The 27,189-nt window shown below is 37.8% G+C and overlaps 1 protein-coding gene across 1 annotated transcript in view; it reads left to right on the plus strand.

The window, feature by feature from the left end:
- Window positions 1-25,706, plus strand: part of SLC15A5 (solute carrier family 15 member 5) — a 34,166-nt gene extending 8,460 nt beyond the window's left edge. Inside the window, exons 4-9 of the mRNA XM_065635061.1 lie at window positions 3,363-3,583; window positions 6,072-6,258; window positions 10,949-11,137; window positions 15,421-15,552; window positions 23,655-23,763; window positions 25,562-25,706. Coding sequence (XP_065491133.1) covers window positions 3,363-3,583; window positions 6,072-6,258; window positions 10,949-11,137; window positions 15,421-15,552; window positions 23,655-23,763; window positions 25,562-25,706 — 983 coding nt within the window. The remainder of the gene's footprint in view (window positions 1-3,362; window positions 3,584-6,071; window positions 6,259-10,948; window positions 11,138-15,420; window positions 15,553-23,654; window positions 23,764-25,561) is intronic.
- Window positions 25,707-27,189: the final 1,483 nt, after the last annotated feature.

The raw sequence follows: 27,189 nt of genomic DNA on the forward strand, positions 1-27,189 counted from the left end.
AGAGACCTGGAGATTCTAGATAGTCTGAAAAAGTAGAAACTGATCTCTGGTAAACTTATGTACATCGTTTGTCATGTCAAGACGTGTCAAAACATTTACCTGTGCAAGAAGAGTTATCAAATGCATGTGGACTTTATTTTGCCATGTTTGTTGCCCTTAAGTGTGCTCCATTGCTTTGGCGCTCACCTCAGCAGCCAAGCAGTGCGGTTAGTCAGCTAAACAGGAATATGCACTAGTGACAAAGTTGTTCTATAATGCCTTTAGCTTGCAGAACGTCTGATGCTTACTGTTGTTTCGATGTGCTTCCTTACACAACACCAAGTGTTTTTACACATTTGAAAATAACTAGAAATACTCTAAATAGTTCCTATTCAGACTGTGGAGATATTTTAAAACAGAAGTTCTTACATTTCTGTGGCCTCACTAGTTGGTACCTGAGCTCTTAAAAAGTCTTTGATGGCAACTACTCTTCTCTGTTGGCCAAGCACAGAAATGTCAGTGGAGTCTTGGTGACTTGAATAAGGCTGTAAGTGCCTGAATTTTGCTATTCCTTTCCCAACAGAACCCGAAAACTGAAAGCAAGTTGTTGTTTCAGTCTTTTTGTTATAAATATAATCTAAGCAAAAATATATTAGCAGTGAAGGAATGAATGCATGAATCAAGTGCCCGGGAATATCATAGTGAGGATGTAATTAGAGAGGTTTATTCAAAACAAACAGAGCCAAAGAAATGCACTCTCTCCACAATGCCCCCAAAACATCATGATAATATGCAACTGAGGTCTGCAAAGAATAGCATCAAATTAGCTAGCTTTTTATGGACCAAATGGTGGCTCTCTGGCTTGCTGCAGCTTACTACAGATTTTATAACCTGAGAAGGTAACAAAATTCATTAGTATCTACCCCTGAGCTGGTCTGTTTCTTATGGACGAAATCTCTAATTTTTCATCCAACTAGTTCAATTCTGCTAAATGGAATAACATAAATTTGTCGGTTATGTCTTGGCCATCAACAAAACTAGCAGGGTTTTTTTTTTTAATCAAATGTTTTTCCCTATGAGTGTTGTTTGATTTTTATCATATATTTTCCAAGTCTTTGCAAAATGCCAGTCTCTATACTAATATCTGCAAAGTTTTTTATCTCCTTAGTGAAAATATAAGATAATATACTTTGTACCTTTCAGTGAGATGATGAAATGAAAATTCTTCAGAAGTGTAATTCAAATCCATAGGTGACCTTAAATGATTTTTATATCTGCTGCCTTTTTTGTTTTAAGGTAACTCTTCAAGTATGGATCATACATTCAATTATGTTTAGCTGTCAAGCATGGGCTTCATTTGCATGTCTTCCCACTGCTATAAATTTGAGGACTGACAGGTGACCAGAGATGAGGAAAAAATCTGTATCTACCATCTAGGGTGCAATGTAAGGTTTTTATTGTAATTAAGTACCATAGATATTCATTATTAGAACAAGGTCAAAGTAGCAGAACATTACAGCCAAGGACTGAAATATAACGGTGAAGGAAAATTGTCTTCTGGAAGTTGCAGTTTAATATCTGTATAAATAGATTTTTTTTTTTTTTTTTTTCTGAAGTGAGCATTAGAAATACAAGTATAGAGTTTATGATGTTGGTCTACGCAATGTGTACTGAAATAAATATTTATACTTTTAAACATGTCTCTTACTAGCTGATTGGATTTGTAATCTGAACTATTCACCACTGCAGAGTTCTGTGGACTCTGTTTTCTTTTAAAGAAGGGGTGAAATACTTTTCTAACTACATCATTGGTAAAATCTTCCTGATATTGATTTGGCCTACATGTCATTCAAGTTGCTTTTTGGACTACAGCTTCAAGAAGCTTTATCTTCCCAGTTTACTAGATCTTATCTGCTGGATTTCCATGCAGAGAAACACAGCTTAATAATGCAGTTGTCTGTTTTGCCTCATACAAAATAACATTTCCTAGGTAGCTGACTGAAATTACGTTAGAGGGCCTCAGCTGATCATTGGGAAAGGCAGTGAAATGTCAGGATTTATTGTCTATGTTAGTTTTGTGGTTTGGTGGTTTTTTTTTTCTCTCCAGTGAGAGTATGTAAGAAGAGTCTGCCCAACATCTTCCATTCCCAAGGAAAGGAGATGGCTGTGGCCATCTTCAAGATTAGATCAAAAAACTCAGGACACAGCCATGTTGTAGCTTTGTTTGAGCTGCCTGCTAGTCTTGTTGTGGGGTACTCTATGCATCTTCTGGTTTCAACACTGGTTTCAAACCCTTGTAGAGTAGTAATAACACCACTTTACTGCTTTTAATTCCTTTGTCGATGTTCAACTTCTAGCATACAGTGAACCAAAAGATTATCACTTCATGACCTAAATAATGTAATTACTAGCTTTGCCAATGAGTTGATCTGATACTGACTGAGAGTTTTAAATGTTAGTTTTTTAATAAAATTCCCTTTCCTAACACTTGAGAGCAAGTGTTTCCAATATGTGCTAATGGAGATTTCTAAAAAACAATTTCCACACTGGAGACAGTAGGGAGACATTTTTTCCTCTTCCATCTTCTTAGTTCACTGTAGTTTTTGGAAATTATTTATTTATAGACACCCCAGTTATTGCAGTGCTTCAACACTATCAGAAAAGCAAAGTGCTATAACATCTATTCACATGGATCAGCAACATACTAAAGATAAATGAATCTGCATTCCCAAGCCTGAAGCTAACAGTTTTATCCTTGTTTTAGTTCCATTGTCTCTGAGTCTGAGAACCAAGCTAGCAACTCCTGAACCCAGTAACCAGTGGGCAAGTTTTAACACGCCAACTACTAGACTGGAAACCTCTTTCCCACAGAATGCTACCTGGAAGTCTTGTGATAATATTTTTGGCTTTTAAATGTATCCATGAGAACTCTTTTATCTCATCAGACCCCATTTGAGCTCCTTTTCCTCCTCACTTCACTACTACCCTCTCCTTGCTGAATGGCAGTGGATATGCAATATTTCATTACTGTCTTGAATTAAAAACTAACCTCATTCAATCAATAGAAAACAAAAGCAAAACTTTACCTGCTCAACTACTGTAACAAATTGTTGTGGTGTGTTAAATAACTGGTAGCAAAAGCACTTTTCTCTGTAGATATTGAGCTGGATTACTTTCATAACAATTAGATTGTGAAACAACTGGCTTCCAAAACAGAATGTTTTGGAACAAATCCAGATTGTTATTGCCTTCCCCCTCCCCCAAGAGACATAAAGGTGAATATATCAGGTTGTGTTTTCCCTCCCAAAGTGATTTGTCTTGTCTTGTTTATTTTGACAGCAAGTAGAAACACAACAATGTCTACTGTCTCTGATTGTTTGCAGATAGTTCCCTGCTGACGACTTTTGGGGTAATTGCTAGTGCACTGAAAACCTGCTGCGTGCGATATCGCTACTTTAGTGGAAGCGTGACAAACTGGCTGGATCACGCCAAGGAAAACTATGGTGGTCGGTACAGTGAGACTCAGGTGGAGAGCACAAAGTCGCTCGCCAGGCTCTTCCCGTTGTTTGCTTTCCAAATTCTATACAGAACATGTGTTATGCAGGTGGGTACAGAGCTTTTAAACAAAAATCTTGAAATATACTGTGACGTTTGTTAATTACTATGTCTCTAGGCGTGTTTTTTAACTGTTGCTTGACCAGCAGAAAAACATTGCAGAGTAGTTTGAATTACCTGAGAATATACCTTGCTATATCCTCTCATCTCACGAAGTAAGTAAAATTGACTTGGTCCAGGCTCATTAAGGAACTTGTGTGATTGCTTGCTAGTCATTTTTCTGAACCCTTACTGGCTGAAACATCTAGTGCTAGAGTCCTGTGCTCCTCACACCGTGTTGCAGTTATCAGAGACTGAGGCTCAGCATTCTTCTGAAAAAAACGTAATTTTCCAATTTCTTAAATCTTCATGCACTTTTTGGGAGAGGTAGAAAATCTTCTCCTACTCTTTTGATGAGATGATGTGGCTGATGTACCTACACTGGAAATGCGTGGTTTTCCATTTGCAGAAGGAAGCAGTCTATTCACAGCCTTTCTACCCGGCCATGTGGTTCTTTGCACTTCTGAGTGTATGTATGTCATGTAAATGTATCAAGAAGCTACTTAAGCTGACATGATTCCTTCAGATTCATTTCTGTCTAGATGATCCTGGCTAAGCAGGAGTTTGAGGTAGCTTACCATTTGGCAAGTGAGATAACAAATTTATGAGCTAGCTCAGAAACTCATTTTAACTTAGTGGTGTTAAAATGCTGCTTAATGAAATTCTTACAAATATGTAGTGTATACTGTTTTATTGATGCTCCTTCTTGCCATCATCCTACATTCCCATCCATCTGCCTCATTCTTTCTCCTCTTCTTTCCCTGTGCACTCTCTCTTCCCCACCTGCCCACCCCATCCCACCCCCCGCCACCCCTCAAAAAGCACAAAGAATCCCAAGCAAACAAAAATCTCAAACCAACAAATGCATGCATATGGCTGAGGCTATGCATTAATGACCAAATGGAAATGAAATACATATTATTCACCAGGTATATATCTAGAAAAGCTAAAAGTATTTGCAGTGCTCAGAGAGACTACTTTTATTCTTTTGGCAGAGTTTCCCATAAGTTTAAGGCTCTTTCTTAGATTAGGCAATAGATCAGTATCCTTTTTTGGAAAGATTAATAGTATTTTCTCCATATTATTAAGTTAACTGCTTTTGGCACCTGTAGTTCATGTTGATGTTATTTTTAATTCCTGTTCAGAAGTCAATTGTGATTCTCAATAAGCCATCGAAAGAAGGAACCATCAATATTTGTCTCAATTCTGATCTTTCATAGTTTTGTTGCCATTTATTCAACTTTTTACAATTTCTGTCTTCTTTTAGAGGTGAAATGTAGATGAAAAATATTTTTATTAAGAGCTAACATTTGAGTAATTCATTAGCACTGAACAGATTCCCAGGGAGTAGGGTTGACTTTAACTATTGATGAGAAAGCCTACATGAGCTCAGTTATAACTACACATTCAAAGCAGTAATATTCTACTTGAATTGGCATTACCAGTCATGTTGAACAGCCATGCAGAATGCTGCAGGAATCCAGAACTCCCTAAAACCAGAAATAGAGTTAAAAAAAAAAAAAGGCAACAAAAAAACCAAAACCAAACCAAAACAACAACAACAAAAAAGCAGTTCTATATCCAGCTGTGTCATAACTGTACTCTGTGAATATTTCAAGTTTCTTCTCTTTCCCATCAGTCTGTAACATAGAGTGGATTATGACTCCCTGCTGCATGTGGAATTTCAATGCTTAGTTAACCAAGCTTCCTCAAACAATAAACAAAAAAAATCCTGAAAACTCTGTTGAAGACATTGATTTTTTTATTTTTTATTTTATTTGCTTTTGAAGTGAGGCACAGTCTTATAAATCTGCTTAATTTCATACCACTGATGAACTGGTGGGTTCCTCATCTGGTTATTCATTTTCTTCTGTTTTCAATTCTCAGAAGTAAAAGGAAGTCCTCTGTATAGCTGCTGTGGCTGTCAGTTACATTAAGCTGGTTCTAAGACTGCGGCCAAATCTTCATTCCCTGTATCTTTTAAAGCCGTGCACTGGCAAGAGCGTCTTAAAAATGACTTCTACCTTGAGCGCACAATCAGAAGTTCAAAGTAACTCTTCATCTTGCTGTTCTAAAATTATGTTCTGTTAAACCCTGTCCATGAGAAGTGCAACAGTATTAGGCAGAACCATTTAGTATACTGGCTGACAGCTGTAAATATGGATGATCAAATAAACTCAGGGACTGCTGCTTATATTTGTTGAAATTCAGGAGCAAATTAAATAGAAGGAAAATGTTATGTTCTGGCATAGAACAAGAATGTCAGTATCTGAAAAGCTTTCTTCATGAATGGTCATTCCTTTTAATTAGAAGGTATTTGGTTTACTGTGGCTTCTTCAGAAGGAAAACATTTGGAGAAGTTTCCAAATATAATCAAAATCTGATCCACGAAAGGTACCTGGTAATCTAATGGAGTGGGGGTTTATTCTTCAATACAGATTCCTTCAGGATATTATCTCCAAACCATGAATTCCAACTTGCACTTCAGTGGATTTCTCTTACCAGTCGCAGCAATGAATGTGATAAGCATCGTGCCACTACTGATTCTTGTTCCAATTTTGGAATGCATTAACTCATGTCTCTTTAGTTCCAAGGACACTGGACATTCTCCAACAATTTACATTGGTATGTATAAAATAAATACATTTATACAGTCTTAATATGTATTCTGTGTTTTGAAAGAGAAACTTCAGTAGTTTATTGATGTTCCTATACAATTATTTCTGACTGTATAATGTTAAGATGGACTCGTTTTGGGATGATAGTCAGAAGTGAATATGTTTCAAAGGAATGGTTGAAAAGACAATCCTGAAAAACTATACTAGATATGAAGAAAAAATGCATAGCTTTCATGTAAGACAGAGACTGAAAGTCTTCTGACCAATAGAAACCTTTGAGACAGACTCACAAATAACTAGGAGTCATCCTAAAGAACTGGTGAGAGAAATGGTACTAACCATTTAGTCCTGAGACTTACTCTGACTTGGTTGTCTTCTATATATTTGTTTATATATTAATTTTTGGAAAGTTAATTTACTTTGAAAGTTTTTCTTTGAGTGGGAGAATCCTTCAGTTAGTTGCTCTCTGATACTGGAGAAATGTTTGTTGCTCAAAATGGTGAGTTTGGATTTAAGTAACTAGGTTATGAACAAGGGCTTTGTGTTTCTGATATTTTTATGCTATAACGGCGTTGACATTAGGACTGCAGCTCATAAGAGGGAAACGATATTGTCACTAGTACAGTGTATTCCAGACTCTGCAGTTGCATCACAAGTGAAATCTAAGTATCTGGTCTAATTCTGTGTCTGCAGTAGGTATTTTTAGCAAAAGAAAACATGCAGACAACAACGTAAAAGAAATGGATGTGTATCACTGGACTGCTGTTCCAACTGAGCAGGTTGAACATTTCACAGGTGGAAGGTTACTTGGAGAGGTACAGCTTTCCTCTCTAGTATGAGAATTTTCGTTTGAATATCTAGTATGGGATAATTTCCCTGGACTTTAGTAATTATTTATTAAAATAGCAAACTGAAACATACCTTATTGTACATTCACTGAAAGTAAAGCAAAGAGGGGCCTCCAGATGTGAAGTGTTATCTCTTTCTCATATAATGTAAGTGGTACAAAGAAGTCTACTCTGTTGTGAGTCTCAGTGTTTTCAACAGTAAGCATTGTAAGTTCAGGTTTGCAGATTGGCAGTCATTTGAGAGAAATTTGTAGCCTAGAAGTAATGATGGCTATAGTAGATGTTGGGCATCCTTCTGTTCACGCTGATGTGATTTTTTTTCACACACACCCCCCCCCCCCCCCCTCCAATTATCCCCTACCCAAAACCTCTTATGTTGTAGAATCTGGAGGGATCCTCTGCAACCCTCTTCCGATATCAGCTATGTCTCGTATTACCAGAAAAGCAGCTTCTGTTCTATATTCACTTAAAACTATTCAAATTCATAGATACTCTCATTAAACTTCCTACATTTTTTATCTTCCCGCCTGCATTACAAACCTCACACAAAAATATTTATAAATGACTATTTTCTCAGTGTGCTACTATTAATTTGGTGCCCCATGGCAAGCAGCACAGTGAGTTCTGACACACACAGAGGTATTAATCTGACCAAATTAGCCTAATTAAGAGTGTTATTAAGTTTTATACAAACCAGATGCATATAACACAGCAGGTTGCAATTACCCTAGTTTTTAAAATAACATCTGCATTAAAACACAAAAAGCACATTCAGATAATAATTTTCCTTAAAACCATGGAAATTTCAAGTTAGCATTAATGTTCTGTCCTGTTATGTTGAGCAGCAGTAGAATATATGCAGTGGTTTATTCCTAATAGCCCTGTTTATTAAAATAGTCTCCTGTTAGGGGTGATAAATTACCTGAGGCATAAAAATACCTGTGAGTAGAGGCAATGGTTTTAGGTATCTAAGTATATGACCACAGCTGCAAATATGGTAGACCTCCAAGTGCCAATATTTTTGCCAACTCTTAATTAGGTTCACCATTATTTTCAGGAACGAAACTGAAAGTATAAATAGACCATTGGTGTTAAGCCAGCCTATAACTAAATTTTAATTCAAGTCTTGTAAGAAGACGAAACCTAAATAGCTTTCTGGAAATTTTCAGTATGTTAAGAAAAACAGTTTTCAAGGATGAACCATATAGACAATGTTGTACTGAAATATATGATTGCTTTGTAGTAAGGATCTACATGAAAACTGAAATCTATTTCACTTTCTCTATAGTTTTTGGTTTATTTGTGAATTACGTATGATCTAAAAACATTAAAATCTTAACGTGAATTTAGGTTGTGTCTCAATTATATTGAGTATTTGGACCTCTTTATGAAAGACGTGAGTATTTGGTAAACTTTGTTTTTTCAGTTCCATAGTTGTTCTGGATTTTTAAAATATATTTTATACTACTTGATTTAGTTAATGGTATAGAAGCTTCAGCAGAACTGAAGGTGTATGTCTGCTGGGTAGTAGTCCATCAGCTACAGACAAGAGGCTCTAGCTGAAGAACCTGAGCCATAGAAGTTCTTGCTCTAATATTCTTAATGTCCGATTATTCTAAAATGTCTTTTAAATCTTGGATTTACTCCATTCAAGACTGATGAGGGCGATAGCTCTCCATACAGTACACAAAAGCAAGCCTCCAATGTCTATTTCAGGTGATTTAGGAGTTGACGATGACCATTTCACCTTAAAAGATGTTCTAGTATGAACAAGTAGTAATTTCAAGAAAGCTTTTTGACTCAGGATATGAGATTACCTAATCACAAAGGTCTAATACAACCTGAGTCTCTGGGTAATATAAACAACCTTGTTCTAGAATGAGCCCCAAGTGTTCCTAAAACAGCCTGTTCTGTAAAACCAAAGCCTCAGAGGGTCATTCCAAACTGCTTGTTTTAAAGAGGGCTAAAGGGAGAGAAGGTAGGAGAAAAAACAGGTCTCCATGGCTCTCAGTTTCTTCTTCTGCCACATCATGTCTTAAAAGAAATATGCTTTGGCTTTTAGTGAGGAAAATGCTTAAAATATAGCACTGTGTAGTAATACTGAACTTCCTGAGGTTTCTTCAGTACTAACATAATTTTTCACTAGGAGAATTCTTGCTTTGGTAGATTACAAGAAGCTCCTTGAGGGCTTTATACCTGACCTTGATAAGGTGCACTGGATAGAAAATGCTGTTGAATTCCCTCTCATCATCAATTTCCAAGCAATAATTCATTGATGCTCTTATTAAATACCAGAGGGGCCTTAACAGGAAAACAGCTTCCAGGCCTCACGTTAGATGATGGGGAGGGTGTTTACAGTTCTGAAAATGCAGGAAAACTGTGCTGGGGGAAGGGTATGAGAGTTTGCTGCTGAGAGAAGAAACACAGATGCATGCAAAAACATCAGGCCAAGGCCACTTAGCTATATGAGTTTTCTGTCTCTTCTCTCCTGGCACCCAAAGAGACAAACTTTATATACTATAAATATAAAATGAAACAAAAGCCTTTGAATGTCGACATCAAATCTAGGAAGTGTAACAATTTCCAGTCATGAAGTGAGATGAGGTTTCTCATGGGGAAAGCAGTGCACAGTTCAGGTATTTGAGCCAAAGCTGTCAAAAGAAACCAAATTCTCACACCTGTACTTACATTATAGCTTAGAAATGCTGAGGATTCACAAACTTAGTCAAAATCATCAGGAGTTCAAAACATCGTAAGTATAAATGTTTCAAGTTTGGGAGACTTGAAAACTTTGCGTTGCTTGGTGGTTGGGTGTTTTGGTGTGTGGTTTGGTTTGGTTTCTGAGAGGCTACAACCATTTCTTACTGTCAACAATATGAAATAATACACTTAAATGGTATCTTGAATGCAATGTGTTGTGAAGTATGTGGTATTGAAAATACATCTGAGGTTTTTTTAGAAGATTTTTCTTTCATTTTGAGGCTAAACATAGTGGGTTTTTTTTCTGTCCCGTGCTTGTGCAGTACTTGTGCCTTACAACTGAGGCAGGCAATAAGATTCCATGCATTGCATGTGCAGTGATATATTGAAATGTGTTATGGTTCATGGAGTGATACTTCTTCAGGATGACTGAAGAAGGCAGGAGGCAGCTGTAGTCCAATGGTTTCTATGTGAACACTTAGAAAGTGGGAGATTATCTCTTCCAGTAACGTAGCTCGGCTCATCCTAAAATGTTAAACAGTCCAGCGAATGCACTATCCAGCAAACTTTCCACAGTAAGTCAGGAGAACTCTATAGTGTAGGGAAAGGAGAAAATGCAGGAATGCTTGATTTCCTGAATTGTGATATGCACTGGTGATCATTTTCTCTCCCATCTACCATGGCCTCAAGCCTCAGAAATACAGTACTTCAACTGCCTGCCCTGCTTTTTGCATAGAAAACAAATGGGTAAAGTATACGGTGTACATGTATGTGTATATTTCAGAATCTTATTGCTGCTTGAATAAGAGCATTTCCTCCACTTGGTACTCTTATTCTCACCCAACCTTTTGTGATATTTGGAAGGGCTGCCAGTTTTTCTTTCTCTCCTCCTTTCTTACCTCCTCCAACCTTAAAAAAAAAAAGTTCTTCTTTGTCACTTCACTATTCAGAAAAGTTTTTTTTCTTGCTCATTTATTCTGCATCCTTAAATACTTTATCTTGAGCTGGTGTCCCTTTGCCATATATTTAGAGTTAGACTTGTGGTATAGGTTTGTGTCCAGAGAGGTTCTCCTGGGACTTGCATCATTCTAAATACATGATAATCCTATAACTACAATTTGGTGAATGTTCTCTGTCCTCTTTGCCCAGTTGTAGGTCACTTATCTGCTGCACTTTCTGTGATGGTCGCTGGCTTCTCCGAAATACACCGAAAGCACTTCCCTCAGGTGGAGCAGATGCTTTCCAAGGAGGTTCTCCTGGTCTCCTCCATGCCTTGCTTCCACTTAGCTCCTCAGTACATCCTACTGGGAGTGGCTGAAGCTTTGGTAACTCCTTCCTGTAAGTAAAATCCAATAGGCTAAAGCAAGAGTGTCCTGATTTGCAGAGAATTATATCAGCTTCCTCAAATTAATTAGTCATCTGATATTTTATCCCTGGCTCTCTTCCAGGGTTTAATGAGCAGATCTGTGCTTTACCTGCTTCAGAATAGCATAATTTGTCTTGCTGACTGTAATTCAGTGAGCAATGACGCTGTTCAGATTAGCTAGAAGGTGGCAAAGCCTGGTCATGTCCCTGGGTTTGGCAGGGTATGAGCGGAGCAGTGGGACTCTGGGCTTGGATGCATGGCCAGCCTTGAAGCTGAACCTGTTTCAGGCAGGAGTTGGACTAGATGATCTCTTGAGGGCCATTCTGACCTGAAATCTTCCATGATTAATTTCCTGACACAGAACAAATACACATATGACAGCTGAACCGTGGTCATGGTCTGTGAGCACTTTTTAGGCTACAGTCAAAGCAAGCTGAAGCAATTTAGCTTAACCCTTTTCATTTGTGGACACAACTTATAGAATTATTATGCATTTTTCACTGACACGGAGCATATGCAAGTGGATAATGCAATTCAATTGACAGGCTAACCTGGAGAGTATTGTAGGCAGATGCAAGCTTTTTCTTTGTGCTCCAACTGAGAGTCATTTGAACATGCCTGCACATAGCATCATGCCTTAGCTTGTGGCATGGAGCCAGAGATAAACACTCCTGTTTTGCAGAGCAAGTCAGAGCTTAGCTTGTGCCTGCCATCCATAAATTATGTAGATGCACTCTTGATTTTTAAGTCTGAGCCTTCTCTCCCTTCCATAATTTGCTTTTCCACATCTACACTGACATTCCTGAGGGTTATTTTCTTCTGAGGAGCGTGCAGTGTGCTTACCAGTGTTTTACCATGCACAGCTTAAAAAAAATGTTAGTATTACAAAAATAATCTAATCAGCATTCACTTAAAGAGGCACAGGTAAATAATTTACTAGCTGAACTCTGCAGGCATTAAATTCTAGAAGTTGAGTATCTGTTGTTCCAGTACTACCCCAGAAATGTTCAGATTTTTATTTAAAAGCAGGAAATAACTTCAGTGTCTCAACTTCATTCTTACACTCTAAGATTACTGAGAGCTGTGGTTCACGGTCTGTCACTAAAAAGGTAATTTTCCCTAGCTTTAAATGCTTAGCACTTTCATAATGCCTCTTCATCTGATAGCTCTCAAGTACTTAACTGAGACAGGTTTCTAGGCAAGTAACGTGGTTTCTAGGTTACAGGCTAAGTGTAACTGAAAACTGTGACCTTCTCTGTTTAGCTTAACAACAATAAAAAAAGGTTAGGAGGTGGCTTGCTTACAGTCGTCTTATGCAGAAGCATGAGAAGCATATTGCTAGTAGAATAAGGCTTCTTAATCTAGCACACTGGGACACAATAGAAGCCAAATGACTGGAAGATGACATTAGCCTTCAGAAAAGAAATAAAGCTCTGTCTTGGGCTTTGTTTTTTGGTTTGGTTTTGTTTTTCCCAAGTCTTTTTAAAGGATTGTGATTTAGAATTTCTTAGAAAGAAGCATTGTCTTCCCCATTTAAATGAAGATTAAGCAACTTCCTAAGAGCTGCAGTTAGAGTTGTGATTCAAGAACTCAGGTAAATGGGACCAAGTCTGAATTGGACACTTGCATGTAGAAAACTGAAAGTAGGTACATAAAATAGTACGTTACCGCTGCAGTTGATGGGGATGCAAGCCTTCATTCACTTGCCCACAGAGAGCTGCCTGGCACCATTTGTCATGGAGTGTCTAGGCAATGCATGTGGGGCAAGCAGGCTCCTCAAAGTACCTTTGTGGCCTCCAGCTGCTGCTGGACAAGAGCATGGTTTTCCTGTGTGTCTTGCACCTTATGGGACAGCCCCAGGCAGATGCTTGAGATGCACTAGAGCATTTCAAGCAGCTCTGGGCATCTGTATTCAGACTACTGAACCGAGCTCTAGGTTTTTGCTTCAGTTTGAACCAAATTGCTGTTCAGGAACCATTCAGTGGATCTCCAGGGACAGTAACAACAGCCTAGGCACTTAAATAGTTGTTTCACCTTTCCTGACATTTTATTGCCTTTGTTATACAAAAGGTCAAATTCAATTATCACAATAATTTATTTGACCCGAAAGTATATGATCCAAGCTGAAGACGGAAATGTTCACACTTGTAATCAGAGGGAAGAAAGGAGATATCTCATTTCTGAAGTGCTTGGTTAGAGGAGGTAGGTTTGGCATGTTGAACTCTCCATCTACATTTGAGCCCTGATACTTACAGTTGTGTTTTTACAATATGTTTCGTTATCTTGTTGATAGGAGTTTTATATAATAAGATGCTTTAGTTGGCATGACCATCATTTAGAATAATATCGGTATTTAATGTTTCCCCAGCACTGAGGTAGTCTTTAAAAAAAGAAAATGAAACAATAATAATTACATTCTAACATTGTGGACGGTAGTAAGATCTCACAGGCCTCCGCCAGCTTAAATTTGTAACTTTAGCTGGGTTTAAAGTGGGAAGTTACTCTTTTAAAGCCCAATGATTTGAAAGAGAAGAAAAACAACAACAAAACACACACACATACACAGAAAAAAAACCTGCCACCACAAAAATAACCCCAAACAACTGAATCCTGTGGGACAATATTAGCAGGCATTTGCCCCCATAGCGCATGAGATTGCTGGTGATGAGAAGCTAGCCCACTGGCCACAGCAGCTGTGTGACACCGCTAGTGTCCAAGCTGCCTGGTGCACTGTAACTGCTTTGCCCTACAAAGGGTTAGCAGGTTTGCAGTGTTTGCTGAAGTGCTGAGAGACTATCATCTGCCCATCAGCATGTCTCGAAGCACTTTGAAATGGGAAGCCTTGCAACAACCAGCTCTGTTAGTTAAAGGATATATTGGGGATCACTTCACCCACTGATGAAATGCAATAGTCTCCAGGGTGAAATGCAGCAGCTGTTTAATAGTTCGCAGCAGCACTGTGGGAGAAGCGAAGAATGGAGTATGCAATTGAAACAGCAGGGGTAATTTAGGTAAGTAGGATGCAATTACCCAAGCTGAATTTGGCCAAGATGCATGTTTTGCACCCCTGCTTTTAGAAGGGAGGAATAGCAAAAAACTTTTTAGGCTCTTAGTGCTTCAAATTAGCTAGGACACTGCACAATGTTTCAGACTGTACTGTTGCATCTACAGATGGTGTCCCAGGCTCACCTTCTTTCTATTGCTCTCAGGCTTTTTGTTCCTATTGTGAATGAGGAAAAAATACTGCCCATGGTATTTTTTTTTCTTTAATATGTTTCCAAAGCTCTCATTTGGACATCCAAATTCAAAAGGGTGGAAGATGGTGATTACGAAGTTTCCTTTGTATTCAGAGATGCTTCAGGCAACACAGCATCGAAATAGGATCTGCTGCTGACAAGTTTCTCAAGCTGGAGGTCATTCAAACTGAACTAATAAAGCAGCCTGAGAGACACTGGGACTTAGAGAACAAGTGTGGATAAGGAGTTCAGGTGTGAAATTAGAAAATGCGATTTTGATAATCAGGGAAAGTTACTCAAAAAGAGGAGCTATCATAAAGACGTAGTGTAACTGTAACCTAGTTTAGCCAAATTATAACAGGTGGGTTTATTCATAGTTATCCACACTACAACATTATGCTACGGGTCCCCCTCACCACCAAAGCTGTTGCTGCTTCTGGTTTAGTCTTCTGGCAAGAAAGTGAAGAACATCTCTTAAATTAGTCAGTGACTTTGCAGGTTGCTCTCTGGGGAAGAGGACCATTGCCTAGCCTTGAGTTAAAGCAAGGTAACTGCCCAAGTTAAGGTAGAGCTGTGAATTTTGGAAGTATTTACTAGTGGCTGCACTGCATTGGCTCTGACATAGGAGGTCCTGCTGTCCTGCAGTTAAATATCACATCTGCTGTCTTCATGCTTGCTGACTGTGGTGGTGTTTATCTTGTCTTGCTATACCTGAGGTTTTAAAAGGTGAAGGTGACCCAGGTGAAAGATCTTTATGTACTTGTGGAATATCGGTAGTTATATGTGGGATGGCTTGTTATGGAGATTCATTTAAGCAGTTCAGAGAATCCTTTGTTAATAACATACATGCTAACACATCTGACCGTCCTTCTGCAGCAAGTACACTCTCTGTGTAAAACGTGGAAAGTTCCTATTAGAGACACTCTGGTGTCATTTTGTTTTGGTTTTTCCTGTCTTATTTATCTTTTACCATAATTTACTTTTTTTTAACCTGTGACTATATCTGCTTCCTTTCTAAGGTTCCTTACTTTCGTTCTGGCTTGTGCCGGAAAGAATTAGAGGGATTTCCATGCATTTTTTAACTCTCTTTAATGGAGCTGGCTGCTTTATGGGAGCTTTCTTTGTTCAGACAGCTCATGCAGGCACTCAAGGTAAGAATATGCTCATGACTGGTGTTCCTGAGCAGTTTTCTAATACTATTGATTTGGAGAATTAGGCAGCAGAATTAAAGGGAATGCCAAAGTTTTATTGATTTGCTCTCACAATTAAGATGGAATTAAGATAGGAAATAGCCTTCCAGCTGTATTCATCCAATTTTAATGAGTCATCTTAGTTTTGATAGGTGGAGTAATTAGAGGATGGCATCTTACCGGAAACCCTCACCTCCAATCTCTATACTTCTGTTCTGGAAGACATGAAAATAAATTGTCTAGGAAGCACCTTTTTATGTTCATGAAGAAGTACGTTCATGTTAGCCACACTTATGTGGAAGCCTCTGGCAATGAGAGCAAGATTAGTGCCTCAAAGAATGTAGGACGTGCCTTTCTTTCTGTTGCACAGTGCCGTAGGGGAAAGGAGGTTGAGTTTTTCAAAGCCGTCTAGGGAAATTTTTCCCCCAGACCTATTATTTCTCTCTTGCTGCCTTTATGTCTCTCCCTTTGCCCAACTATTGGAAGAAACAGATTCTGTGACAATATGGTCTCACTGTGGTTTTACCCTTCTGCAGATGAATACTGCAGTTCCCAGAGAACTTACTGCTTCAAAAGAACTTATTTCAGATTCAGCCTGTTGAGGAGTTTTTGGTGTAAGCCTTGAACTGGAGATTTTTCTGCATTGCCAACTTTCAAGATAGTCCAAGAGTTTCTTAAAGTCTTTTTTCCTTTGCTGATAAATCTTTGTTCAGTATAGAAAAGAGTTGTTTCATGAGTAAATTTAAAAAGTAAAGCACTTCTTGAACTGAAGGACAAGGACCCCTTTGTTCATATATCTGAAACAGTTTACCTTGCTGAAGCAGTACTTCTAAAGGTGCTTTCCATTGATAAGCTTAATTTTTACTGCATTACAGAGAACTGTTCTCTTATAGAGCACAACTGCTGGCCTTAGTGCATGACACCATTGCAATTACCACAGCTGCAGAGTTTTTTAACTGCTCATGATTAAGTTTTGGGTTCTTCTCTTTCCTACATAAAGAACCATGTAACCTAAAACCAAGAGTAATTTCTTGAAAGTATGAAAAGAAATTTTAATTTCTATTTTCAAGATCTGAACAAATGAGTGCTTCTTTGACATGCAGTGCTTATTTTCAGTCAATGATACAATTAAAATTTTATTATGACGCATGAAAGCATCACCTAGAGATGGGTAAAAAATAGGAATGCATACCCAAATGAATCAGGCAAAGAACTATTAAGGACCAACGCATCCAATGTGGAGAGTAGATCTCCTTGAATTTCCCCCAGTTGAACAGATTTTTTTTTTCAGTGGGTAATATGGATTCAGTGAAACTAACACTTCATTGGCAACTTTATCTTCTTCTCTCTCCCCCAGAGTACAGAAATACTATTAATTTTGACAAGGTTTAGATATTTTATTTTAGTAAAATTGACATATTTTACTGCAGTTTGACCTTGGGTATAATTAAATATTTATAAAATAATTAAGCATAATGTCAGCATCAAAATATTTTGAATATGTTGTGCCACTATATATGTGGTTTATTCCTTCACTGAATATTTTTATACAAAGCAACAAAGGAAAAAAATTTTTGTATTTGGTTTGCAATTCAGTGGATTTTTGTCTGATTTTGTATCAAGGTGATTTATTCTTTTTCTGTAAGTCTGTATGAAAACATTTAATTGATTCATTTAAAAAAATGTTCATTTCTTGCCAGAAATACCGTTTTATCACAGCATTCAAATTCTTCTCCTGTCTGGGACCAAAATTCTGAACTCTCAAAATTCTCCACAGACTGAAGTTGCCATGTTCTAACCCTTTTTGCTCAAGACTTTTGAGCCAACTGAAAAATTTTTCTGGCTAAAGTACTCCTCACTTCTCTGAAGTTGGGTGGCAAACTTCTCTGCTTATCTTTGAGGAGAGAAGAAAAAAAAAAAGCATAACATGTCTTTATTTGACTTTTTTTGACTTTGTCAGACCTGCCGTTCCTGTATATGGAATTGACTGCACCATTATCCTGAGCAAAAGTTACTCTTAAATTTCCAAGGGATTCAGTGATAGTCTGTATTCAGATAAAGGTGCTATAACGGGACTAAATAAGCCCTCACAGAGGGCAGGTCCTCTGCAAAACTTGTAAAGCTTTAGAGAAAATATAGTGAAAACTGTTTAATGTTTGCTCTGTTGCTCTTGTTAAAAGCAGTAGTGATTACTTTCCATATTAGTATGTAAACAACATATTACTGGGCTCATATTTTATTTCTAAAAATAAGTGGAATCTCTTTCCCAGTGTTCCCTGCTTGAATGAAATTAATTATCCCAAGTTACCACAATTCATACAATCACAGCTTGTAAATAACGGAGATATTCTTGTATCTTCTTTTGTGTTATAACGCTTCACACTGAAGACTTAGAGTATTCCTCTACTCATCTCAGCTAGACTTTTGTCCTGCTGACTCACAAATAGAGGTAGGCTTGGGATCAGCTTTCTGAGCTGGGTATAGACTGTAACAAAACCAAAGAGATATTTAGGCTTGCTTTTGTTTTTTTCCTAGTTTGATAGGAGATTTTATATACAAAATTCTCTTCTTCCATCTCTATTTTTTCCAAACTCTTTCATTGTGCTTCTTGTGATATTCTCTGGTGCTTGTGATGAAAAGCTTAAGATCAACAAAACAATATATTTTTTTTTAATTTATAAAACCTAATGATTACCAATTGAACCTTCTACAAATGACAGCGCTTCAGAGAATAAAATTGTGAACTCTCTTAGGTCACAAATTATAGTCAAATGACACAAATTAAGCTCTCATTACTTACATTTAGTATTTTTTTCAGCTCTGTCTAAAGAGCTTGTAAAACATTTAGTATCTGGGTAATTTATGGAACTGGAGGTAAAGCAAACCAACTGGAACTCTTTTTTTCAGAAAAAAAATCTGAATTAATCTATATTCAAAGACCAATGTTCTTTCCCTTTTGCTAAAAGAAGATAATCGTTTTTATACAATGGTTTTATAAGATTTAACAAGGCGTAGTGTGCAACTCCTGGGCTATGGGTGCTTTTGTCTTGTCCCATGATTCTTGTTTCACTAAAACCTGAGCCAAGACTATTTCTGGTTCTCCCATCTCTAAGCAATGAGATCATGTTTGCCATGAAGCAATTCAGGATACAGTGGAGTAGATCTTCCAGGCTGTTTTTTGAAGTGCTGAAGCACAGAGGGTGGTGACAAAATTTAAACATTTTATATCACATTTCATGTCACTGGTTTAGAATTTTATTTGGGCTTTTATTGGCATAGTTGATCAGATATCAGTCACAGTCAAAACTGCATTAATCATTTTTAACGCATCTATGGAGGATGGTGTGAATATGTTAAAATAAGATTTTTTTTAAAATCTGATGAGTGCAAACAGATGACGGGTGACAGTGATATTTTCAGTACAAGCTGGGAAACTGCTTTCTTTTGGATCTCTTACCTCTCCTAACATTTTAACGGAAGAAGATGCAAGACAAAACCTGTCCTCCCATGCCAATCATTTTGGAATATATTTCTCTAAAAATATTAATGTAAATATGTACGAAAGAAAGAAAGAAAGAAGGTCAGAGGAAGGAAACTGCCCCAGACACTGTTTTTCTGCTTGTATTCAGAGAAGTGGTATTTCTTTGTGTGCGCCTTCCCCCGCCCCTCCCCACCCCCCCCCTCAATTTGGAGTATTTTGTGATTCTAAATACCAAAGATGATAAAGCTAAAGGGTATTTCCTACAGTCCAGATGGTGGTGTCCACTGGTGCCTATTTAGCTAATAAGGATTAGATGCTTACTGAGACTTTAATTTGGATATGATTAAACACTAAATATATGCCCACTAACTTGGTGAAATTATGGAAGATGCTAGAATCCCTTTTTAAGTTATGAAGTAATTTTTTTTCTATAATCATAGTCTAGATTGCAAAACTGCTGTAAAAATGTGGGAATCATACAGAATAGACTAACTTCTGCCATGTGAGTGTTTTGCTTTATCTTCTGTGTTTACCTAATACTAAAATATGATGGTGTTATTCAGTAAACAAACTGAATGCCTTCCTATGCGACTTTAGGCTTTATTGTGAATCCCTTGAGAACTCCAGCAGTGCCATTGTAGTAACAGATACCTTGCGTGCGCTAGTATATCTCAAAGGTTGGCTTACAGCCCTATTCACATCTTCTTTCGTGGCTAGTATTGTCGGCAGTTTGTCACTCTCAGTCATCCACCAGAAGCAGCCCAGGAAAATGCTTTTGTCTGTGCCCTAGTCCCTGCTTCACCTATTTTTCTGCCTGTGTTGGTAAGATCAGCTTTTTTCTCTTCGTGTTGTCTAATATTCCTCCTCCTTGTACTACCTGAGCATTTTTGATGCAAAATTGATAGGACTGCAAAATGTCAGTGAAAAGTCTAGCAGGTTCTTTATTTCAACAATGTATGGTATAGCAAGCTTGAGGAACTGACTCTGCTTAGACTTAATCTTCTAATTTGTTCTAGATTTGCCATGAAATGCATAACCTACTCATCCCTAACCAATAAGAAGAGGCCCTTTAAAATATATGTGGCTAAAGGAAACTTCTGATTCTCTGTGGTGATTCATGCTACAAAGTATTTTCATTGTTGGAATAAAAATGGAAATCAGGACCTTGTTGCAGAAAGTTAATTCCCAGTGGGCAATTATCTGTGTGACAAACCAACCTTATAAGTGGCACTTCTATTGGCAATCTCCATAGAAAAGTAAAGGACTGACAGAACACCAAAGCAGTGTCTTTTGGGGGAAAGTGAATTGTTAGCGTATTGCATGCTGATTCAAGGATGAGAAAGTGATGAACCCTTCAAACAGAGGAGTGTCCAGGTTGTCTTACTCCAGGAGAAAAAAAAATACAACTGGCCCAATAAGTTCCTGACACTCATGGCTGAGAGTAAAATCCTGAAAGTATGAACTCCAAACCCGGTCAGTGGAAGAGCTGGAATCTGCAGATGGCTTGTGGAAGGTTTTAGTGGGGTTAGAGTTGAAAGTGTCTAAAGGGAGTTTCACTGCATGAAGCACATGGCTGATGTTTTAATACTGACTGCTGTTCTCCCAAGGCTTCCTGCCAGCAGACAGGATTCTCTGTGTAGTGAATGTAAGCAGAAGAAAATGTATTCAAGGTCTATCCCCTCTTCCATGGAAAACCAACTTCCATTTAAAAAGAAAAAGAAATTTTTTTTTTTTAAGTAAATATTTTTGGCTGAAAATAGGAAACGATTAATTTTTTTTTTTGTACCCGCTGATGAAAGTGCATATTGACAGTAGGATAAGAGTCTGGATATCTGCAGGACTGCTGCCACCCTTCTTTCTCTGTAGAGAAAGACCATTCTGACAAACCTTGTTGCCCCTCACTGAAAGGAAAAGAAAGCCCTGGTCCGAACTCTTGCTTTGCATAGAACAGTAAACTAGAGAGAGAGCTATAGGACCTGGAGTCTTACCATGCCCAATCTAATTTGGGCCCTGCCTATGCTGTTGCTCATTCCTCATATAGGATTTTCCAAAGCCTCTTCGTCATTATCCTGGTCTTACTGTTTAAATGCTGGCAATTACTAAAAGAAGCAGAGAGGACACAGAACAATGATCTTTGGCCCAGATCAAGGAGGAGGCTGGTGTGGAAGTAGTGGAGTAGTGGCAGAACTCAGATGTCCTGCTCGCTGGGCTGCCCTCCCAGCCTGATGAAACCAACCATTCCCACTTTTTCAACACTTCAATATGGTGCCTTTGCTAGCATTAAGACAGTTTCAGAGGTCCATTTTACTCCATTCTCTTGGAAGCTGCTAATTTTTTTTTTTTCTTAATCTCTCAGTGCTATTTTGAAGTACAAATTTTTTGTTCAAGTTCCACTGTAAATGCCATTCCATTAAGAAACTCCTGCTGCTCATATAGTTAGCCTAGCCGATGTAAATAACCTAGCAGACAGTGTGAACTCTGCTTTGACAAACTATAGTGCTGAACCTCATGCGTGCTTTCTCTTTCATCGGATACATGCACTCTCTCTGTGACTTCTATTGGCCACTGGGGGTTGTGAAATGAAAAGCTACGTGATTGTGAATTATGACAGTAAAAGTTTATAAGCTACTAAAATGAAGTTATAGCACCTAGGAGCTCAGTCAACTGACAATGTTAAATGATACGTTTTAAAAGTCGCTCTGAGGTAATACTACAAAAGGAACTGTGCACACAGAGGTGTGGTGGTGATGTTCTGTGACAGGCAAAGAGGTAACATGGCACAGAGCAAACTGTGGAGGAGTTAGGAAAAACTACTGCACTGATGGCAGTTGTTCCCTGCTAATCCCAGGAGCGTGAAAGGTAACTGCTTTGAAAAGAAATGTGTTTACAGTTCTAAGATGTGGAGGAAAGAGAAAAATGTAAATATATGTATGGAGGGGGTTGTGGTGTAATCCTTTGACTGCTGCCTCTCCTGGGCTGTGGAACTTCTTTTTCTCTCTAATTACAAAATTTTCCCTAGCTAAGAATGTAATTGGATAGCTAAAGATGGCATTAATGGTCAAAAGATTGGTTAAGGCTACCAGGTTTATACAGCACAACTATGGCTATTTTTCCTCCTCTCCCTTTTAGCTAGTTCAAGTGATGAATAGCTACTCTATTTAGATGGGTAGGATCTCATACCAGACTATTAGGGAGCAAAAAAAGGCGAATTTGGGCACACTGATGCTGGTGTTCTAGTTCAGATAAGGAGAGTGCTTTTGATCCGAATCTCCTGATTGTCTCTGATTTGATCCTGGACCACAAAAACAACCCTCATTCCTTTTGGATGGAACTAAACAAAAACCAAAACAAAACAAAAGCTCATGCCTGATGTGTTCCAGCTGTTAGTTGGAACTAGTCTGATGTGAACCGCCCTGTGATGTGTGCAGTGTGGATATCACGTTCTCAGCACCAGCTGTTTCGTGCTCTGTATTTGCTCCTATTGTACTTCACTACGTGGTAATGATGACAGTCTCTCTTTCTTCTTCAAAGACAATAAACAACGTGTATTCCCAAAAAATGTGAAAGGTCATTACAGTGCTGCTCTCTCTAATATTCTGTGTTTACTATAATCTCTTTTCACCTTGGTTTTAAGTTTTTGCTGTAGTTTATTATGGTACTTCAGGTACTGATTGTCTTCAAATGCAGACTGACTGGGGCTTACTTTCTTTTTAAGCATCTTGATTTCCATAGTTATCATTTTTCACCTGAGCTTTTTTGCAGACTGGCTGCAATGGACATCAAAAGCAAAACAGCTGTAAAGCAAAGCACATAAGCATACAGGCAGGGAAGACTCTGGGTGTATACAGGTGGCACTGTACTCTGCTGGATGGATTTTGAGCTGCCAAAATGTCCCAGACATTATTGCCAAAAGCCTTGATAGAAAAGGGTCTGATTGATGCAAATAAACATTGTATGCAAGACAAGGGCACGTTGCAGACTCATGGTTAGAGGCAGCCATAAAGATAAATAAAATTAAATGTCAGGTAGCATCTTTGTAATAGAGCACCATCCAAGGCACTGAACGAATGTGTTTAATGCATGTTTTGGTTTGTTTGCTTTTTTTTGTTTGTGTTTTATTTGGTGTGTGTGGTTGGTTTGTTTGTTTTAAAGAAGGGCCTATTAAAAGCACCAGAGATGTGAACAAGGATCTCTACAGACCACCTTTATTCTGGTTCTTCCTAAAATATTCAAATTTAACATTCATCTGGCTATGTGCACAGGATAATATAGAGGGAAGATGGCCTGATCGTTACAGTAGCAGATGTGTAGAGTTCTGTTTACCAGTCCACTTCAGATTTGTTAGGAAAGTCCTTTAGTTTCTCTAGATCTCTATTGTCTGTCTGCAAAGCAGGAGCAAAGTACTCTGTAGACTCAAAAACACAGATGCTGTGAGAATGAAGTCGGTATAAATAGCTACGGGGGGGTTCAAAGCACCTGCTGTGATTGTGTCTTGCACAGAGTTATCTTCATGTCTTTCATTATGAGCCACATCTCATCCTGCAAGGTAAACTAATTCTGCTTCAAATGTCTGCTTTGCCAGGAAACTGGTTTCCACACTTGCTACATGAAGGTAAATTGGAGAGATTCTTCTTCTTCTTGGCTTCCTTAATGACAGTGAACACCCTGGGGTTCTGGACCATTGCACACAGGTATGTGTGAGAAAATGAAAGCTTGATGTTTCATTTGTAGATATGGGTAGAAATTCTTGCGTGTAGTAAAGAATCGGTAGGGATAGATCGTATGTTATCATTCAGGGTTCACTATTTTTCATCTGCCTTGAGGAGAGAGATTTCACAGGAAAAATTGTGGTAAGGTTAATAAAAAAAACCTAATGTAATTAGCCTTAAATATTTAAGAGGTCTTATTAATATATAATAAAAATGCCTTGAAGAAAGCAGAGCATCCTATTCTTTAGAGGAGGAGGTAAATATGGTGGCATGGAGTTTAGATCACAGCACCAAGGTATCTCAGTCATGGAACTGGCCTCTACTACAGTTGGCTTTGTACCAATATATAGAAAATATTGCTGTTGTCTCTAAGCTTATATCTTTAGTATGACAGTAGGCAAAGGGGTTGCAAGAAAACAGAAAACTGTTACTGGTTAATGCTGTATGCAGTGGTTTCAACGGAATAACCCTGAAATATTTTCTGATAGTATACTGGGCAATGAGATAAATGCAACTTTCTGCTGGAGTCAATGGAATTGCTCAATTAGCCCCTGCACAGGAAACAATTTTATGCCACCTGTACAGCCTAGGTTTAATGCCAGTATATCGCCTGTAAAATGCAAGGAACTCACAACTGCAATCCTTTTTTACATCCAGGGTAGTCTGAGAGTTGCTCTACCTCCTGTATTCCAGAATATTTAATCACAGTTAACATTCTATTGTCAGTGTTATAATAGTCATAGTCAAGAGCAGGGAGGGAAGCAACCTATGTCACCATGAGTGGGAAGGGTCACATGTGAATGGCATTCTCTCCTAGACATTGGGCTGCAATTCTATGGAAATCCTTCAGCAACCTTGATGAAGTAGTGATTCGATAGTGACAATAATAGAAAATTTCCAAGGGCAGTGTACTTCTAGAACTCTTCAGAAAAATACTGCTTTTTCTATTAGCTGTAGCCCTAACTTCACGATATCAAAGATTACCATAGTATCTTGTCAATCACTTCATTGTAAGATAAGACACAACTGTCTATTTGTTTGGATGGCTACTTCTTTTAAATGTGATCTGAATCATGATTAGAAATGTTTTTCCTGCATGTATTTTGTCTTCCTTTTATAAAATGGGGTTTATTCTTCTGTAAAATGAAATTTTCATTTGGGACATTTACTGCTGAAAACTCAAAGGTTTTGGTTGTCAAAAAGTGGCCAAAAAATTGGCTTGAACTCAAGAAATAATTTTGTCACAGATTAACATATTTTAATGAGGAAATTTGTTGACCTCCAGTCTTCCTAAAAATAAATAATTTCAAAATATTATTTCAAATTGATATTTCACTTCAAAATCAAGACACCTTATTTTTCAATATGACAACTAAAACATGAAATTTGTTTTTTGAGGGCAAACGCAATTGTTTCACTTTTTGCTGAATAAGAATTCTCCCAGAGGGGAGAAAAAAGGGTGAGGAATATTCAGATAAACACCAATTTTAGGGTGGGGGAAAATCAGGCTTTAAAACTCTGAATTAGATAAAATATACTAAAACTTCTCGGAGGAAAAATGCATCTTAAAATGACACAGTACAAGCTGTTATTAACACCTGCATCTCATTTGGCACTTCTCACCCTGAAGTTCTGAAAGGTTCTATTTTTTTGGCTGCTTAGAAGTCTAGGACTCAGAAGGCACTGTCACTTGCTAAATATTAGCTAATAAACAATGGGTGAAACTACTCCCAGAAAGAATGATTATTTTAGCATTTTCCTTCCCTGTCTTCCCTCCCAGATACAAGAGTCTGAATCAGGAATGCACCAATGAGTTCAGAGGAAGTCTTCCTGAAGAAAAACTTTTGAAGCATGAAAAAGCCATCAAGTGTTATGATAGTGTTCTGGAACATTCTCCCATTTTGTCTCCTATGGAGAAACCCTGATAAAACTTCACCCTTGTTTACTGGATTTTGATTGTGTTACCAACAAGCTTTCTAACACTAGATTACCTTATGTGGTTAAATGGATCTGCCAATGTATTTATGAGTTACCTTAGGAATAATAATGTTATTTATAAGTTTACAAGATAGCAGTCGTCATAGGATTTGGCCTTGTAGAATGCTGCACTGTCATGACGCACATCAAGAACAATGAGAGCTCACTGCTTGGCATAGGTGATGGAGAGAGTCTTTTAATCTCTGTAGGGAAACAGATAAGTATCCACATGTATTTGTACTTAGTAATGATTCAAAATTAATAAACTCATGTCTCCATTTGTTTGGCAAATTACTTTGAAAGTATCATTTCAAAATAATTTTGGAGGCTGATATTGGCTGGTTGATACTTGCAAAGGTGGTAGACTTGTGTGCTACTCTTGGCTCTGCTATTTATATGCTACCCACCTTCAGCAAGTAGCTTTTTAACTTAGTTTCCCCTTCAGTAAAATTGGCACAGCCAAACTGAACATCTTGGCAAATTGCTTTGAGATATAACAAAAATATGCTAGAAACTATATACCAGTAATAAGTCCATAAAGTCCGTCATGAAACATTGATGCTGAGGTATGTAGTCTCTTATTTGGCAGAAGCACTATGAGATTGATCATTCCTAAAGGATGATGTACAGAAAATTGCTAACAGGAGAACTGGAAACTAGAATTCATTTACATCAAAATTATTAATTGTAGCCTGATTGAAGGGGGGAAAAGAATTAGGAATAAGAGGAGTAGGAAAAAGGTAGATGCAGTTGGAAGTGGAGAAAGGAATTATTAGCAAAATGCATTCTGTTTTACAGATTTAAACAGCATTAAGCACTCCCAAAATTGGCAGACTTAGGCATTGTGAGTAATGCTCAGCTAGCACTTACCTTGTGGTTTTTTGTTGTTTTGTTTGTGGTTTTGGGGGGGTTTTTGGTTGTTTGTTTTGTTTTGGGTTTTTTTGTCCGTTTGTTTTTTGTGGGGGTTTTTTTTGAGTCATATTACTAAACAGAGAATGAGGATAGAAGTGGAGTCTTTATGTGTTAAGGAAACGTGTTGAAGCCAAAAATTAAAGTAACACTTTGATATCAAGATGTTTGTATTGGAAGTAGTAGTCAAGCCAGAATGCTTGCTATGTGTGAGGAATGCTCTACTGCAGGAGAAACTACATTGAAGGAATATAATGCACTGAAGTTACACAGAGGGTAGTTTGTGAGTTGAAACTATGAAAGAGCTCATAAGGGAAATCACCTCTACACTTTTAACCATATTTAATGTTGCAATTTGGTGTCGGGCGTTGTGGGAGGGAGAGAAAAATGTAGTAACTACATCTAAGAAGTAGGAAGGCAGGCTCTCAGGAGCTTTTAAGTTTGATCTCTCTAGTATTTAAGATTAAATATTCTCTTTTATTTTTTTTTTTAAAGTCATGAGATAAAAGAAAAACTGAATAA

Source organism: Caloenas nicobarica, chromosome 1, assembly GCF_036013445.1.
Source record: "Caloenas nicobarica isolate bCalNic1 chromosome 1, bCalNic1.hap1, whole genome shotgun sequence".
NCBI classification, from domain to species: domain Eukaryota; kingdom Metazoa; phylum Chordata; class Aves; order Columbiformes; family Columbidae; genus Caloenas; species Caloenas nicobarica.